Here is a 17666-nt window from a genome sequence, read left to right as displayed (position 1 = left end):
TGTTTTTAAATTTGGATTCTCCACTTAAAACTATGAGTCCAGCATTACCCTAGTCATTAAGATGTTCGTTAAACGTTGAGTTTAAAATCATTTCATCATTTAACGTTATGCTGACACTAGAGCCATTATATGATACCTTTAAATTATACCATGTGTTGGGGTTAATAGGTATATGTGTGGGTGTATTTAATTGATACGGAATACCTTTTGTAATTTTGAGAAGATACAATTTTCCTGTCATTTCGGTTGTATCCAGTATAACTGATAGGAAGTCGTCTGTTCTTATAACTCTAAAAATTATTCCACATTTTGATAACTTTTTTAAATTAATGGAAGACTGAAATGTGAAGGATTTCATGTCAGCACATATGTTCTGTTTCTTCAGAAGTATAATTGAGGGAATAACTAAATTGCCTTCTCCTTCCTTTTGTATACAGTATAGGTAATTATTCTTTTCATTGTTATCTTTGTTGTTTCCCGTTAGTGCCTGCTTGTCATACCATTTTCACTATTTTCCGTACTCTTTCCATTATTAGCACCCCAAATAGAGCTCAAGTTAAAACCCCCATGAATTTTCCAAAAAGAATTCGAAGGTACTATCCAATTAGTATCTAGTGGAACGTTAAACTCTTCCTCGAATTCTCTGCATACTTTTTGATTTGGTTCATCTATATTTTTTCTTTCGATCTTTCTGCGTTCGTTGTTTTCGCTTTTTCCACTTTTTTCTATATCCATTTCGAGTGCCTTTTTCTCCTTCTCAGTGTTGTATTGACTATTTGTGCTAATTTCTTTGTAGTTTCCTATTTTGTAATACTTAGCCTGGTCAAGAGAACCTATAACAATTTTGTCAATAAATACTTTCTCTTTACATTTATTTACGCCAAAACCTAACAAGCCCAATGTATCATTTTTTAATTCATATCCTAAGGCATATTTTCCATTTATATAAGCCCTAATATTTTTATAACCGAATTCAATAAAAATTTTTGTCCAATTGGCTAGCTGATATGATGAGTTATGAATTACTTTCGAATTAACTTTTTTACCTATTTTTCCATCAAGAACTTGAATAAAATAGAATTCGTTTTTATTTATTATAAAATTTGAGTAATTATTATAATCTTTATATTTAAAAATGATACCAACATCTCCTTCGTACGGTAATTTTACGTCTAATGAAATAAAGCCTTTGTAGAGTTTTGTGTATCTATAAAGTATGTAAGAGCCATACAGGTCCTCATTTGATGATATCAAACTATCATTAGTTATGGATGAAAAGAGATTTCCGTTTGTGTATTTTTCAATGTTCCATTTGGATGTCCAATTTGATGAATATATCGCATTATTACTATCTGTTACTATATAATTATCATTAATATTTGTTGAATTATATTTTTCTGTAAACGTTTGGACAGTTACTGCTTTAACATTTGCTAAAGATTTTTCTAGTCTTTCTATGAGAAATTTCTTCTTGTTTGTAATTATATGAAATTGTTTTACTAAAGATGCAATAATAGATTCTTCTTTTTTGAGGAATGACTGATAATCAATCTGTTCAGATCTCACCCCTGCTAATGTTTTATTAAAACCATTTATAAATTTTTTTTTCATAAATAAATTGGAAAAAATACTTTGATGTTTCTTTGCCAAATTTTGGAAGTGTTCTTTTTCCTTTTCATAATTTTCCTTAAATGTGAAAAATTCGCTTTTTAATGTTTGATCCTCGAACGTATTGGAGGTTATTTGCCCTACTTCCTGTTTCTGCTTCCGATTTGCAAACATTTTTTCTTTATAATTTTTTGTGTTATATATATTATGCATATTAAGTAACTGGTTTTGTAAGACTGCATGTTTTTCATGTACTAAAGTAACAGGGGGATTGTCAAGAATATATGAGTTCAATTGGATGAAAGAAGGAAATAAATCATCTCCCTGATTGTAATTATCAGAGTTTAACGATTCATTTGTATTGTATGAAGTTGTTGGAAAATTACAAATGACTCCGTTAGGTTTTGTTATATAGTAGGAATCTTTATTCTTCATATCCGTTATTGTAGCTTTAATATTATTTCGTGTTATACTTATGGTACTATTAAACGATTGAGTAATATTCTTAAGTTTCCTTATTTCTATTAACCCCCCTTTATTAGTTATAATACCAGAATGTATTGCAGATTTGCATATGGGTGATATTGGAGCATAGATAAAAGAACCGTAAACTTCCTTATCATTAATACAAGAAGGTAAACATCGACCAACTATCATTTCGTCCTCATTAAAATTGATATTTTCAAATGTATCGTCGCATGATAAAAGCCTAGATGGATATTTCATTATATCATTTGGTTTTCCGTATTTAATATATAATTGAATATTGTTACATGTTTTTTTAGTCCATCCTGGTATATATATAGGTAATTTATTTTCGTCACTACTATATTTCTCAAATAATGAAAACATATCTACAACTATGCTTTTTTCACTATTTATTAATTCGGATGATTTTATACGTTTTACTACGAAGGAACCTGAACCAAATTCATAATTATCTTTTAAATTATTGTTACAATTTATATCAACATCAGAAATGTATCTTTTAGATAAATCTGTTTTTGTTAACAATGAGTGTCTATCATCAGTTACAATTCCTTTGTACCCTTTGTATAATTCACGATTTTTATCAAAGTTAAGGAAGAAGTCATCCATATCCACTAGTTTGATATCTGTTATTCCTTTGAACGTGTTATCATGAATATTAGTTGGTATCAGAACACCACAATGTTCGTATTTTCCTTCTTTGTTTCTAACGCTTTTCACCATTACCTTTATGATACCTTCACTCTCCATGGGGAGGAAATTAGCTTTAACCGCCGATGCGCACATGCTAGATTTCAATTCATAACAGTTAATTCCCGCGTTTGTTCTTTCCATTTCCTCCTTTTCAGCATCTGTTTTTTCGGCTTCTGCTGTGTCCACTTCTGTTGTTTGCACTTTAGCATTTTCTGCTGCTGTTTCCGTTGTCATATTTTTTTTCTCCTTATGTTTGGGATATTCCCCTCTATCGAAACAGCCAGAAGGACATAAGAACTGAAACTCCTGATTTTTCTTCGGCAGAGCTTCGAATGTCTCTGAACAGTATATCTTTTTTTGCAATGGTGTGTAGCACACTTTTTCGTATGTGGTGGTATATAAATATAAAGAATTTATTATTTGTTCAGGAAGATTTTTACTACTCCAGTACAAAGTAAAAGATGGTTTGTAGTAATTTTTTCCTTCTTTTGATGATGATATTTCAATATATATAGGTACTATTTTATTTTTTGGTAAGAACACAAGTGGGCTACTTATAGTTGTATTAGTTTGCTTATCTATGTTTGCAATAATTTCTTTATTATCTAATTTGACAATAAGATTTCCTGTTATATTTTTTGCTACAAAAATATAATTATTACTATCTGAGACATTCAAAAAACTCTGAATTATAATTTTTATTTCTCCCTTTTCAATTCCTAACTCACTTAAAATTTCCTCGTTTACTTGCAATTTTTCCAGTGGTACTCTCAATAAACTTTTTTTGTAATTTACATCAATACTATCATATATTTTCATTAGAGCCCCTGTTCCATAATCTTTTAATGAAGAAGCGGTATTTACTATTGATTTTACATCATTCATTAAATTTATGATTTTTTCCTTTTCTATTTTCATTTCTTTATCTGTTTTTAAAATGTAATCTATTTCTTTTTCTAATTGATTGTAGCTACTAATTAATATATTTGATTTTTTATGAAGTTTTTCTAAATATTCTGTATTCACATTTTGTAATTTTTTTTGAGCATATCTTATTTTCATTAAATTCAATTCATCTGGGGTAGAAGGTATTATTTCAAATCCAGTAGAAGATAGGGAATTACAAGTAAAAGAAAACAACTTATTCCCAGCTACTTGGGCGCATTTATTGCTCTCATTTTTCAATTGTTGTTCTTTGTCTATTTTCCATATTTCAGATTTTTCATCTTGATTAGGAGAGCATGTTGATACTACTAAAATATTTTTATAAGTTTTTAGGCACAATCCGTTCTGAGTGCGTATTCTTCCGTCGTTAAAGGATAACCAAGTGATTTTTCCCTTGAAAAGGAAAGAAAGAACAACATGAAGAATCAACTGAATATTAGAAGGTTATCCACAAATGCTCCCACAACTGTGTATACATACATATATATAAATATATAAATATATATATATATATATATATATATATATATATATATATATGTATGTATGTACAGATGCCCATGTACATGCTACGGATGACATTTTTTCTACTCCTTGAAAATATACGGAGTCTTTGAACAGTAACAGAACAATAGTGGTAAACAGACGAAAAACAATACACAGAAGCGATGTCTACATATAAGACTTGAGATGCGCATATTTTTATGAATATAATAATAAAAATTATATTATTTTAAAATGTCTACACATGGTGAATTAGTTTAAAAATATTTAAATATATTTTTTTATCTACTTATTTTATATATTTCAAAATGTATCAACATGCCTATATATGCATGTAATGGCAACTTATTTAAACATGTCATTGTTACGATTTAATGACTCGCATGACACAAAAATGACGCATCATGCCTTTCTTGTTATCTATTATATTCAAGAATATAAAAATTTTATGTTTCGAATATAAACTAATAAAACATCATCTAAGATTGTAATATTTAATTTGAGACTACTACACTTGATAATGCAGGTCACATTTTCAAATTATTTCTTTTTCTTAGATTATAGGAAAGGTAATTAAAATTAAATTATAATTTTTTTTTTCTTTTTCTTTACCTCATTTTCATGAGCTACTTTATCACAACTGTCTGATGATATTTCAAATTTATTATTTTCAATAATATTCTCAGGGTATAAACAATACGAGCCTTTATATTTTAAAAATATTTTATTATTAGATGGATAATTATTGATGATTCCTTTACACAAGTAAGTAATAAATAGTATACATATTATTGAAAAAAAAAAGTTATTCATTATGTATAGTATTTCCTTTTTTAGAATTAATTAAAAAAAAAAAAAAGAAAAGAAAAATAGCAACAAGAGCAATAACAGTAGCTACAACAATACCAAAATGACAAGGATAAATTAATAAGGACAAAGTAACAAAAACTATAACAAAAAATTAAAAAAGAAAGAACAACAAGACAAAAAGAAAACAAAAAGTATATGTTCCAGAATATTTTACATTGCTGATTTATGCTGTTACATTTTATGATGTCTTAAAAATCATGGAAAACTCTTCCCTGTATCAGGATAAAATGGCTAGCTTTAGAAAAATAAAAAAATGAAAAATAAAAAAAAATATCAAGTATTCCACTAAATTTTGGTAGGTGTTAAATTGAGTATTTTTCAAATTAATTATTTATTACAACTTTTTTTTTTTTTTTTTTTATTAACATCATAATAAAAACGTTTCAGTAGTTTTATTATTATAATAGAATGCACAAGCATAATTGGGGTATAGGCATATATTTCACATCAGTATGTGTAATTACACAATTTTATATTTATAGAGCATTTAACAGTATGGGGTATGAGGAAAAAAAAAAGAAGAAAAAAAAAGTATATACATAAAAAAAAAAAAATTATAAATACATAAAAAAATATCCTTCTGCCTACATGTCCAAATTTATATTTATATGTGTTAGCTACTGAAAACAACAGGCTGCAACTATTTTCATTTGGGGACTTTGCTTACACGTAGTGTATTAGTATTTTAAAAATACGGTAAAATGTGATATTTTAAATTTTAATTAAATTTATTAATTTTTATTTTCTCTAAAATTACAACACGCATATATATATGTATATATATTTGTTTATATATATTTATAAACATTGACAAAAAGAAAATATTAATTTTTTTAAATATTTCAACAGAAATATATATATATAAGCTCATTGAATAGGATGTTTAATAATAACTAAAGTACAAATAATGTTAAGAAGGTAAATATATACATGCGTACGCAATTATATGTATTATATTTGTAGGTATATACATAATTATATATATCCTATATGTGCTCGCGTAGAGGCATCTTTGAGAAATATAAGATAGGCATACACATGTATGTATTTGAGTGAATATATATATTAATTAATATTCTAAAATAAAAACATAATATATATATGCATATAAATATGTTTATGGATTAAAAATGATTTTGTGCTTATATATAATTTTCTTTTTAACTGAAGATTTTTGCATTACGAAAAAAAAAAAAAAAAAAAGAAAAAAGAAAAAAGGAAATAGGAAATAGGAAAACATATAAAAATAATATAATTATGATACATACTTCGTACTAAATATTAATATAATATACTGTATTTGTTATTATAATTATTACTAGTTCTTTTTTTTTTTTTTTTTTTTTTTCACTTATTTTGTAAACAATTTTTTTTTTATTTTATACTTTTATATTTACATTATTTAACACATACATATGCATATATGTACATGTAATTATCTATAAAATGTCTAATTTGTTTTATAATTGCATCTTGATAATAACCAAGTGTGCTTAATATTCTCCATCATAACCCTCATCTTCTCCTTCTCCCTCATTCGACTCAATACCAACTTCTTCGTAATCTTTTTCTAAGGCTGCTAAGTCTTCTCTTGCTTCGCTAAATTCCCCTTCTTCCATACCTTCTCCTACATACCAATGAACGAAAGCTCTTTTGGCATACATTAAATCAAATTTTTGGTCCATTCGAGAAAATACTTCAGCAATAGCAGTGGAGTTACTAATCATACAAACAGCTCTCATAACTTTTGCTAAATCTCCTCCTGGAACAACAGTAGGAGGTTGATAGTTAATTCCACATTTGAATCCAGTAGGGCACCAATCAACAAATTGTATAGTTCTTTTTGTTTTAATTGTGGCAACAGCAGCATTTACATCTTTTGGTACAACATCTCCTCTATACATTAAACAACAAGCCATGTACTTTCCATGACGAGGATCACATTTTGCCATCATATTTGCTGGTTCAAATGCTGAATTAGTAATTTCTGATACTGACAATTGTTCATGATATGCTTTTTCAGCACTAACAACAGGTGCATAAGAGGATAACATAAAATGAATACGTGGATATGGTACTAAATTAGTTTGAAACTCTGTTACATCAACATTTAAGGCACCATCAAATCTTAGAGAGGCTGTTAAAGAAGAAATTACTTGAGCTATTAATCTATTTAAATTTGTATATGTCGGTCTTTCTATATCTAAGTTTCTTCTACATATATCGTAGATGGCCTCGTTATCTAGCATAATAGCTACATCAGTATGTTCTAATAAAGAATGCGTTGATAAAACTGAATTATATGGTTCAACTACAGCAGTTGAAACTTGAGGAGATGGCCAACAACAAAAGTTTAACTTAGATTTTTTTCCATAATCAACTGATAATCTTTCTAACATCAAACATCCAAATCCACTTCCTGTGCCACCACCAACAGCACTAAACATCAAAAAACCTTGCAAACCTGTACAGTTATCAGCTAATTTCCTAATTCTATCTAAGCATACATCTATGACTTCCTTACCAATTGTATAATGACCCCTTGCGAAATTATTTGCTGCATCTTCTTTTCCTGATATTAACTGTTCAGGATGAAATAATTGACGGTATGTCCCGGTTCTTACTTCGTCTACGACTGTTGGTTCTAAATCCACAAACACACATCGTGGAACCTATATCGAAAGAGGATATATTTTTGCATATATGAAACACATATACTCATATACATATATATACGTACATTCATATATGCATTCATATTGGTAACATACAACCATTTTTTATATAGGTTTATTATGGTAAAAAAAAAAAAAAATGCAACTTTCCTCCATAATTAATGTAAAAATTCTTAATGTAAAATGATGGTATCAAAAAGTTATTTAAAAAAAATTATAACGTAAAACCAGTTGACAGAATTTACGTAAAAATGATTTTTTTCAAAATTAAAATGTAGAAATATATTTAATCAACAGTCTTAATTTTTTAGTTCATTACATGTTTTCCTGCACCAGTTTCTGAAAAAAATGTATTAAAAGCATCATCGTTTGCTCTAGCAGCTTTGTCAGAGGGCATTTGACCATCGGGTTGTATCCCATGCTCTAAACAAAATAATTCCCTAAAAACAGATTTATAATATTTATAAAGTGTAAAAATAAAAAAAATAATAAAAAAAAGAATAAACGAAAAGTTTATAATGATATGAAAAAAGTTTAACTAATTCATTTAGTCATGATAAAATATATATTTTTACAAAACTATAAAAGGAAAACACAAAATGGACATATGTGTGTATGCGTAAATATACACATGAATATACACAATGAACTAAACTTAATGTGAAAGATACTATAAACCTTATGTAATATCATCACTGAGTACTACTGAAAAAGGTGGCACAACGTAAATAAAAAACACAAAAAAGTAATGGAAATCAACATAAAAAAGAGAAAAGAAAGCGTAAAATAGAACATAAAAAATGTGCACGATCATGATATTTTTTTACCAGCAAGCATTTCCAACTTGAATACCAGCTTGTCCTACATGAATGCTTATTACTTCTCTCATTTTTAGTTAAATATTAGAAAATAAAAAATTCCTTTTTAAAATGTAGTAAAAAAGTAATTATAAAAATATAAAGAAAAGATAATACAAGGAAATTACGTAATTGATTATTGTGTATATAAATATAAATAAATACACATATATATATAAATATATATATATATATTCTGTTTTTATATTTATTTATAATTTATTTTAATTCTTATATTTTTTGTAATTTTTTTTTAAACTTATAAAACTTAATAATTATTCGTAAAAAATTGTTATACATTCATTAAAACATTGGGAGTGCAAAATAAAAAAAAAAATAATAATAATGCTCTTATCACTATCATTCATTCATTTACATAATTATATGTGAATTTCAAAGTAGCAAGATTTTTTTTGAGGAAAAAGAAAAAAAATCTGTACACAAATGTAAAAGTATTTAAAAGTTCTTTTTTTTTTTTTTTTATGTTTTCCAATAACATATAAAAGGAATAATATATAAAAAGTAATGATCTTTTTTTTTATTTTTTTTTTTTGATATTAAATTTGTGTAAAACGTATATTCTTATATTATTTTATTTATTCTACGTGCATATAATAAGAAAAAAAAAAAAAATTCTGTCAGTATATAAGCTAAGTGGTGCATTGATTAACAGTTTTTTTTTCCTTTTTAATATTGTTCAGACAAAATGGTCAGGGTATTTTAAAACTTTGATATAAATTCTGTATTTATCACAGGTATATACATATATATATATATATATTTTACATAAAGAAAAAAAAATAAAATATGCATGTGTTCAAACCTTTAACAAGCGTTTTCGTTATTCTTTTTTTGATTATTATATACAAGAAATTTAGGAGTTCAGCTATATAAATGTAACATATATTTTTTATATAAATAAAATAATACAGCATATATATATGTGTGTATATATGCTGCTAAAAAATAAAATGAAAACATTGAAGTTTTTATCAGTTAAGTTAAACATTTGCTATACATTTTTTTTTTTTTTTTTTAAATTAGTAGAACTGTTAGAGTGTCTATTATACATTTGTTCTAGTGAAGTCATATGTAGCATCTTTTTCAGTTGTTAATTATTTTCATTTTATAAAATATTATTAACGATTCATAAAAATATAATTTTTTTTTTTCTCACACAAACTAATAGTATTACACATGTAAAAAGTTATCGATTTTTACCATAAAAAAGAAAAATAATATAGATATTATTTATTTTTTTTTTTTTTTCCATCTCTGGGCTCGTAAGTTTTAAAGAATTTATATGTGTATAACATTCATTGTGTTATTTAAGCTATTTTTTAATTTTTTTTCCCTTTAATTACCAATAATTTCCTTATAGACGTATGCACACCTTTATGTTATTATCCGTATATATATAATATACTTTTTATAACTTATTCAGTTTTTTTTTTTTTTTTTTTTTTTTGTATGTGCCTTTGACGACTCAAATGTTAATAGATGGTACATGTTTTTTCTGTTAAGCTATATGAAATACACATAAAATTATTTTTAAAAAAGGTATGAAGTTATTTTTGTTGTTTAAATGCTAAGGTGAAATTTTTCAAAAAAGCATAAAAGCTGTTACAATTTCTGATAACACACATTTTACGCTTATACTTTTCTAATGAAACTAAAAAGAAGATAAAAAAAAAAAAAAAAAAACAGAAGAAAAAGATATGAATTTAAATATATCATTAATACTGAATACTAATCTTTTTTGTAGATCTATATGTTTTACAAGAAATATAAAAAATATGTAGTTACATTATATTTTTTCATTTAATTGGTATAGGGGACTTTTGGGAAAAGGATGCTAGATAAGTGTGCAACACTATTTTTTTTTTTTTCAACTACTTGTATGCTCTGTAACATGTTCGTTATAGTTGTATAACTACGTTATCTTTTTGTTATGCTGATGCTGAATTAATTGAAAAAAGAAAAAAAATATATAAAAACAAGAATGGAAATTCAGACGAAGGAAAAAAGTTTCATATCAGTATAAGTTGCACTATTATTGTTAATTCAGCATAAAGGGAGGTTTTATAAACCTCTTAAATTGCTTTGTATGTATTTTGTTTTACTAGTATTTCTTTCATTTTTTCCTAATATGCACAAAATGCATTTTTCCAAAATATTTGGGAAAAATAAATTTGTTTAATAACACCTATTTTAGCTGTTTTTTTAAATTATTCTTTTCAATTCCTTTTTTTGTTTAAAGATACGTAAATTATCTTTCGTGTACAAATACATGGTTTTTTTTTTTTTTTTTATTAGCATGTTTATATTTTATGAAGGGTGTACCTATATTAATTGTTCTTCTTAATAATGTAAAAAATGATGTAGTATTAAAAATATTTTACAATAATATTTTTACTTGTTCTTTTCCAAAAAAAAGGGAGATATTATTTTATGTATGATAATATTTTTTTTAGCCAAAGAAAGAGAATTTTTGTATTTTTGCGTAATATCTTAAAATTATGAAAAATAAAACATAAATATTATCTTTCTTTTTTTTTTTTTTTTTTTTTTATTTATTTTTTCATGTATGATACTGCACACATCATTTTTTGTTGCACAGAACGTGTTTATTTTGTTTAATGTAAAAAAATTAAAGTATTTTAAAAGGTATGTAAATATTATAGTATTGCACATATATGTTATATACAATTAAAAAATTAATAAAATAAAATTTCTCTTACAAAAATTATAATACTGTAAAAAAAAAAATAAAATAAATTTACGTGGAGCATATATAATATAGGAAATGAAGAAGATTCATTTTCATTGCTTCAAGATTTAAACTGATTTCAAATTTCTTGTTATATGGCATAAGAATTTACAACTTAACAGAAACAAGCATTTAGAAATATGGAGAATATGTGCACATATATATGTATACATGTCAGATTTTGGTTCTCTTAATGAATCTATTTTTTTCTGTTAATTTATGGTTTGAAATATTTAAAAAAAAAATACAAAAAGGATAAACAAAAAAAGTAAAATTATTTAAGAAAAAAAGATTGTATTATTTTTTTCCTGGTTCTGCACATGTCTGGGCTCTAAAAATAAAAAGAAAACAATGAAACAGTGTAATATTAATGAAAATTAAAAAAGGAATATTTTTTAGAATTTTTACGTATACACAATTTTAATAAGAAGGCTAAAAATTAAAGCATACCTTAATTTTATTCCTGTAATTTCGTTCCTTAAGGAAAGATTATAAGTTTGCAGTTGTTTATATTTCAAACCTAAGCTATGAATAATATCGCTTAATAGTTTTTGTTCGTCTTTATAAATATCTATTTGTGTCTTCCTGAAAAAGAAATGAAAAGACAAAAAAGAAAAGAAAAGAATGCATTTAAGATTCTTTTAACAAATTTATATAAATATATTTTTTTATTTTCTAATAGTAATACAGTGCATCTCTGTAATATTCAGTTTCCTTTTCCCTAATTTGTAGTTGTTCCTTAAAAATTTGTAATGCCTAATTAAACGTAAAATTAAATAGAATGAACTTTTAATGAAAATAAAATAAATTATTTGTTGTAACAATTATGCAATGAAGTATAAGGCAAAACAATACAAAAAAGAAAAAGGAAGTAATGTTCTAAATATTTTCAATAATTATAACGCGAAGACTTATTCTTTATTTTTGCATTTTATTTATCTTTTCTACAGAATTAAATTCCTTGCTTAATTTATTTTTTGTTGTATCTTCAATATGCCCGCAATTTTTCTTCTCCATAAGTAATTCGGCTTCAAGCTTGATGATTTTTTCCTGTTTTGAATTGAAAAACAAAAAATAAAATTTTTTGATAATGCGGTGTAAAAGATGTGAAAAAAGAAAAAAAGAAAGAATCACAGAAAGAAGGGAAAAAAACTAAATAAAAAATACATTTATAGCAGCATCGGCATTTCCTTGTATACTACACATCTGAGTCTTCATGTTTTTGTTTGCCTTAAAATAAAAGAAATAATGTAAAATGAAATTAGATGGTATTATATCTATGGATTAAGTACCACCCCTTTGAGAGAAATCATAAACGTTCGTATATACATATGACATATGTAGATAAATAAACAAATAGATAAATAATTAGGTAGGCAAATAAGCATATATATAAATGGATAACCTCGGCCAATTCTTTAATTTTTTCTCGTTTTTCTTCTATTTCTTTTCTATTTTCTTCTATTTCTTTTTGTTTTGCATCTATTTCTTTTCGATTTGCTTCTATTTCTTTTTGTTTGTTATCCATTTCTTTTCTTTTATTTTCTATTTCTTTTAAAGATTTCTAAAAAGGTACAAAATAAAATGTAAATATTCTTTAATTCAAGAAGGGAATTATTACTTTTGCAATTTTTTACCTCATATTTTTCCTTTAGCAGTACTTCATTATTTGTATTCCCTCTATCCATGTTTTCTGATATTTTATCTTCTAGCTTTTTATTTACTCTTTTTAAGTCATCAATTTCACTTTCAAGCTGAACCAAAAAAAAAAAACAATTAGTTAATTTTATGCGACATATATAATATGTTGATGAATATGTACATAATAAAAAATTCTAATATTTTACCTCTTTCACTTTGTCTATTTCCTGATTTGAATTTGATCCTACTTGCTTTTTTAAATTTTCATTCTCTTTTTTAAGTCTTATTAATTCTTCCGTTTGATCGACGTTACTTAACCCTCTAAAGACAGAATTAAAAAATAAAAAGTTAATAAATTAGTACTTGGTAAAAAAAAAAGTACATTGTAACTGGAGTATAAAATAATATATGTACAAATACATTCATATGTGTAAATACGAATGAGTATATTTTTACATGTTAATTTTATCAAAATTTTGTTCTTTTTTCAACATGTCATAGGATTGGTTTTTCGCTTCTCTGGGTAAATAAAAAAAAGTAAAAAATAATAATGGGTATATAATTTCATTAGGATAATGTTTTGTATTTTTTCTTTTATTTCCCTTTATCTTAATTTATTTAATTTTATGCTTTTTTTTTTTTTTTTTTTTTCCAAATTACAAGTCATTTTTCAATTTTTGTATGGTTTTATTTTTTTCTTCAACATCTTGCATCAACTTTTGATTTTCTTTCTTTGTATTTACTAGAGTTGAATCTAAATCTAAAATTGCAAATAAAAATATATATTTGATTAATTTATATATAAAAATGAAAATAAGAAGATAACTAAAAAGGAGAGAGAGAAGATTAAAAAAAAAAAAAAAAAAAAACTTACCTGCACATTTATCCTTATATATTTTTATATTATTTGACTCTTGCTTTAATTTTTCTATTTCATTTTCCATATCAACCATTTTTTGTGTATTGTTCTATAAGGAATATTAACATGTGTTAATAAAATTTATAATTACTTTTTGAAAAAATTTAAATATTGATACACATAAGACAAATGTATCTATTAATATATATGTTTATGTAAATAAATGATTTAGAATTAAAAAAAAAAAAAAAAAAAAAAAAGCAGATTACTTTAAGCTTATCTTCTAATTCCTTATTTATATTTTGTACAGTCATCAAACTATCTAATTTTTCTTTATACATATTTATTTTATTCTGCAAATTTTCTATATTCGAATTTTCTTGCTTCAGTATGTTCTGCTCATCTTCTAATTCTTTTATTTTATTTTTCAAATTGTTTTCTGTATAACTCTTATCTTTATTCTGTTTTTCTATAATATTTTGTAACTCGTGAATTTTTTTTTCTTGTTCTTCTATTTGTGCAATATATTGATTTTTCGTTTTTTCGATAGCTGTATTAATTTGTTTTTGCAAATTGTTCATTTTTTCATTTTTCTCTTCAATTATTTTATTTTGTTCAGTTAGTGAGCTGTTCAAGTTTTCATTTTCCATCTCAAGATATTTAACCTTTTCTTTCAACTGTTTTATTTCATTTTTCATGGACTCGTTAAAACTCTGCCAACATGGGGCGATAAATGTGTGCGTTAATTAGTATGCTTATATCATACATAACATTTAACATATAATGAGTAACATATAATAAGTAACATATAATATGTAACATATAATATGTAACATATACTATATATAATATTTTATTTCGAAAATTATAAATTTTTTTAATTATGTTACTTCGGCGTCTGTAGGTCAGGTAGAACCAGGAGAAATTCAGTCCGATATTTTGTTATTTAAAAAAAAAGGAAGTATATAACTTATTACTACCGTATCACTATGTGCTTAAGTATGTACATATATGCATGTAGACATATTCTATCATTGTTTCTACACACTAGAACGGTACATATACTTAGTGTATACACAATTCCCGTAAAAATTTTTCTTATAACAATGAATCATATATTAAAAAGGAAAAACGTTTTTTATGAAATACTCCTCAACGATGTATTTACTAATTATGTATTAATTTTTTAAAACGTTATAACATAATATAAAATTTTTTTTTTTTTTTACCATTAGTAGGATCATCTGTTGCTAACTTAGTTTCTTTATTTACATTTTCCTATAAAATAAGCATAAGGAAAAATAAAAATATTAGGTGTCATATTACTAAGAAAAAAAAAAAAAAATATATATATACATATATATATATATATATATATAAATAAAATAAGGGGAGAGTAGATGGAAAAAATTACCTCTTTATCTAAAATTTCTACAATATTATGTATATATTTTTGTGTTTCATGATTAAGGGATAAAATATTATTTACATGCCTTTGCTTCTCATCTGAAACTAGAGCAGCCAATATAACTAAGCTGTATATGTCAATAAACTTTAAAAAGAAACATGATTAATTTATTAAAGAGCTGTGTTAAATGTGTTTGCAAAAAAAAAAAAAAAAAGAAAAAGTATATATTCATCTGTTTTTGCATCATGTGTCTATTTGTTCTAATTAACATATTCATTGCATACATATATGTTTCCATAAGTGCATGTGTATAAATCTGTGTACATATAATATGTATATACTTAAACATATGTTGTAATTCTCACCTCATTTACTGTCAATCCCATTAAATTTTCGATGATCTTTTTTATCATCCTTTCAAATTTATTTTCGTGATATTCATTTAAATATTTGAGTAAGCACTCGTAAGCGTCCTTAAAAATAAGAAATAAAAAAAAATAAATGGGAATAAAACAAGATGGCAAATAATTATAAAATAAATACAGGTAAGTAACTGTTAAAGTATACATAATTCATTCACCATAAAATTTAACATTAGTTTATTATCTCCTTTATTTTCAATATCTTAAAGAGCATTATAATGCATGATGTTAATATTTAGTCTAATTTGATATTCTTATTTTTTTAACAAGTGCGTATATTTTCATAAATAAATACTTACGAACTCTGAGTCAAATTGAGCAGGGTGAATTGATATATCAAACCATGATGGGTATATTTCATTCATACATAGCCATATAGCATAACAGGAATATAAATTTATCGAAGTTGTGTTATTTTCCTTTAGTGTCTTATTTAGTTTTTTCAGAGAGGATTCATCAATTACTATTTCCACATTTTTCGCAAAATAAAACGTTTGAATAAATTCTTTGATATGGTTTACATCTTTCTCAACATTTTTCATTTTGTTGACATAAATTTTTTTAAAAATAGTTTAAAATATTTTCTTTTAGTGATTCGTATATGTATATGTTAGCATATATGTATATTTGTAAATGTATGTATATACATGTATAAATGTATACATGTGTACATATGTATATATATGTAAATATATATATAGTTAAAAACAAATTTTATACGAATTGCAACCTGGTGTTTTGCCCTAAAAAAACAAATGTTAACATTTTTTTATAAATAATACTAAAGGAAAAAGTTCTTCGCCAAAAAAAAAAAAAGAAAAAAAAGAATTTCCTATTATAATCAATTAAAGTGAAAAGCAAAAAACTGTGCAAATTCCAAAGACATTTATCAATTTTTAAAAGTATGGGAAGGGTTAGGAAATTTTATATATTTCACATTTACAATACATTTAACTATCTTATGTATTTATATAACGAAAAATTTTCCTTTTAATTTGTTTACGGATTTTGTAAATTTATACATGCACACATAATAATGGCAAAAAAAAAAAAAAAAAAAAAAGATTAGCAAAAGAAAAATAAGTGAAAAAAGAAAAAGAATCAAAAAAAAAAAAAAAAAAAAATAGTAATTATGCTATTTCTTTAACGTGGATTAAATCCTTTTTTATATCACTTATAAATCTTTTCTTAATTTGTTTTTAATTTTTTTTAGTCTCTTAGATTGAGGTAGATTTACTCTTCAATGTTTTTCATTACTGGAAATCCAATGTATTAATATCAACATTTGTGAAAGGAAACAAAAGAAAAATAATCAATATACTGAATTTTTGTTTAACATTTATTTTAGTGAAGACAAAAAAAAAAAAAAAATTGTAAAAAATTTACAAATTAATAAATTTTTATTTTTTCTTACTACATAGAAACAGTGTACATTAAAAGTGTTGTGGCATACGTGTACATATACATATATATATATATATATACTTTTTTTTAAAATATTTTTAAGCAGCTAGGAATATGAATAATACAGAACAACACAAGACATATCATTCTTAGGGCCATGTAATGTATATATTCCATGTATTACCATCATTTTAATGTTTAAGCTGAACTGATTTTTTGTAGTGAACTTTTAGTTAACCCTTATTGTATAAATTGACAGTTATTTTAAGGTTTGTTCTATTTTATCTAATTTTATTTTAAATTGTACACATGAAAATGGGGGAAAATTATTTCTTAACAACTGTTTAATATATAATGCAAAAAAAAAAAAAAAAAAAGGGGACGACAAAACCGAAAAAACAAAACTAAACAAAACAAAACAGCATTATTGGCAAAATGTTGTACTTTATGTGAATTCTGCTGCTCAATGAATGGTAACAAAAGTATGTACATGTGCATACGTAATTGCAATGACGTTTATG

At 24.5% G+C, this 17666-nt stretch overlaps 3 protein-coding genes across 3 annotated transcripts; all 3 read right to left on the bottom strand.

Annotated features, from left to right (window-relative positions):
• Nucleotides 1-49: 49 nt before the first annotated feature.
• Nucleotides 50-5052, bottom strand: CCp4 (LCCL domain-containing protein, putative; the record flags this gene model as incomplete). The annotated part of the gene is made up of 3 exons (XM_029003879.1): nt 50-420; nt 501-4164; nt 4852-5052. 3 exons carry the CDS (start codon nt 5050-5052, stop codon nt 50-52), a joined length of 4236 nt encoding a protein of 1411 aa, XP_028860624.1.
• Nucleotides 5053-6602: 1550 nt separating this feature from the next.
• Nucleotides 6603-8673, bottom strand: PmUG01_07015200 (alpha tubulin 1, putative; the record flags this gene model as incomplete). The annotated part of the gene is made up of 3 exons (XM_029003878.1): nt 6603-7781; nt 8104-8224; nt 8612-8673. 3 exons carry the CDS (start codon nt 8671-8673, stop codon nt 6603-6605), a joined length of 1362 nt encoding a protein of 453 aa, XP_028860623.1.
• Nucleotides 8674-11708: 3035 nt separating this feature from the next.
• Nucleotides 11709-16283, bottom strand: PmUG01_07015100 (conserved Plasmodium protein, unknown function; the record flags this gene model as incomplete). The annotated part of the gene is made up of 17 exons (XM_029003876.1): nt 11709-11742; nt 11862-11996; nt 12100-12167; nt 12360-12461; nt 12579-12641; nt 12817-12975; nt 13049-13165; nt 13259-13373; nt 13509-13571; nt 13713-13812; nt 13927-14020; nt 14181-14624; nt 14802-14809; nt 15141-15189; nt 15326-15463; nt 15685-15792; nt 16041-16283. The coding sequence occupies 17 exons, from the start codon at nt 16281-16283 to the stop codon at nt 11709-11711; spliced, it is 2040 nt and encodes a 679-aa protein (XP_028860622.1).
• Nucleotides 16284-17666: the final 1383 nt, after the last annotated feature.

The sequence above is a fragment of the Plasmodium malariae genome (genome assembly GCF_900090045.1).
Source record: "Plasmodium malariae genome assembly, chromosome: 7".
Classification (NCBI taxonomy): domain Eukaryota; phylum Apicomplexa; class Aconoidasida; order Haemosporida; family Plasmodiidae; genus Plasmodium; species Plasmodium malariae.
The sequence above is the reverse complement of the archived record's forward strand: the minus strand, read 5'-3'. Positions and strand labels throughout refer to the sequence as shown.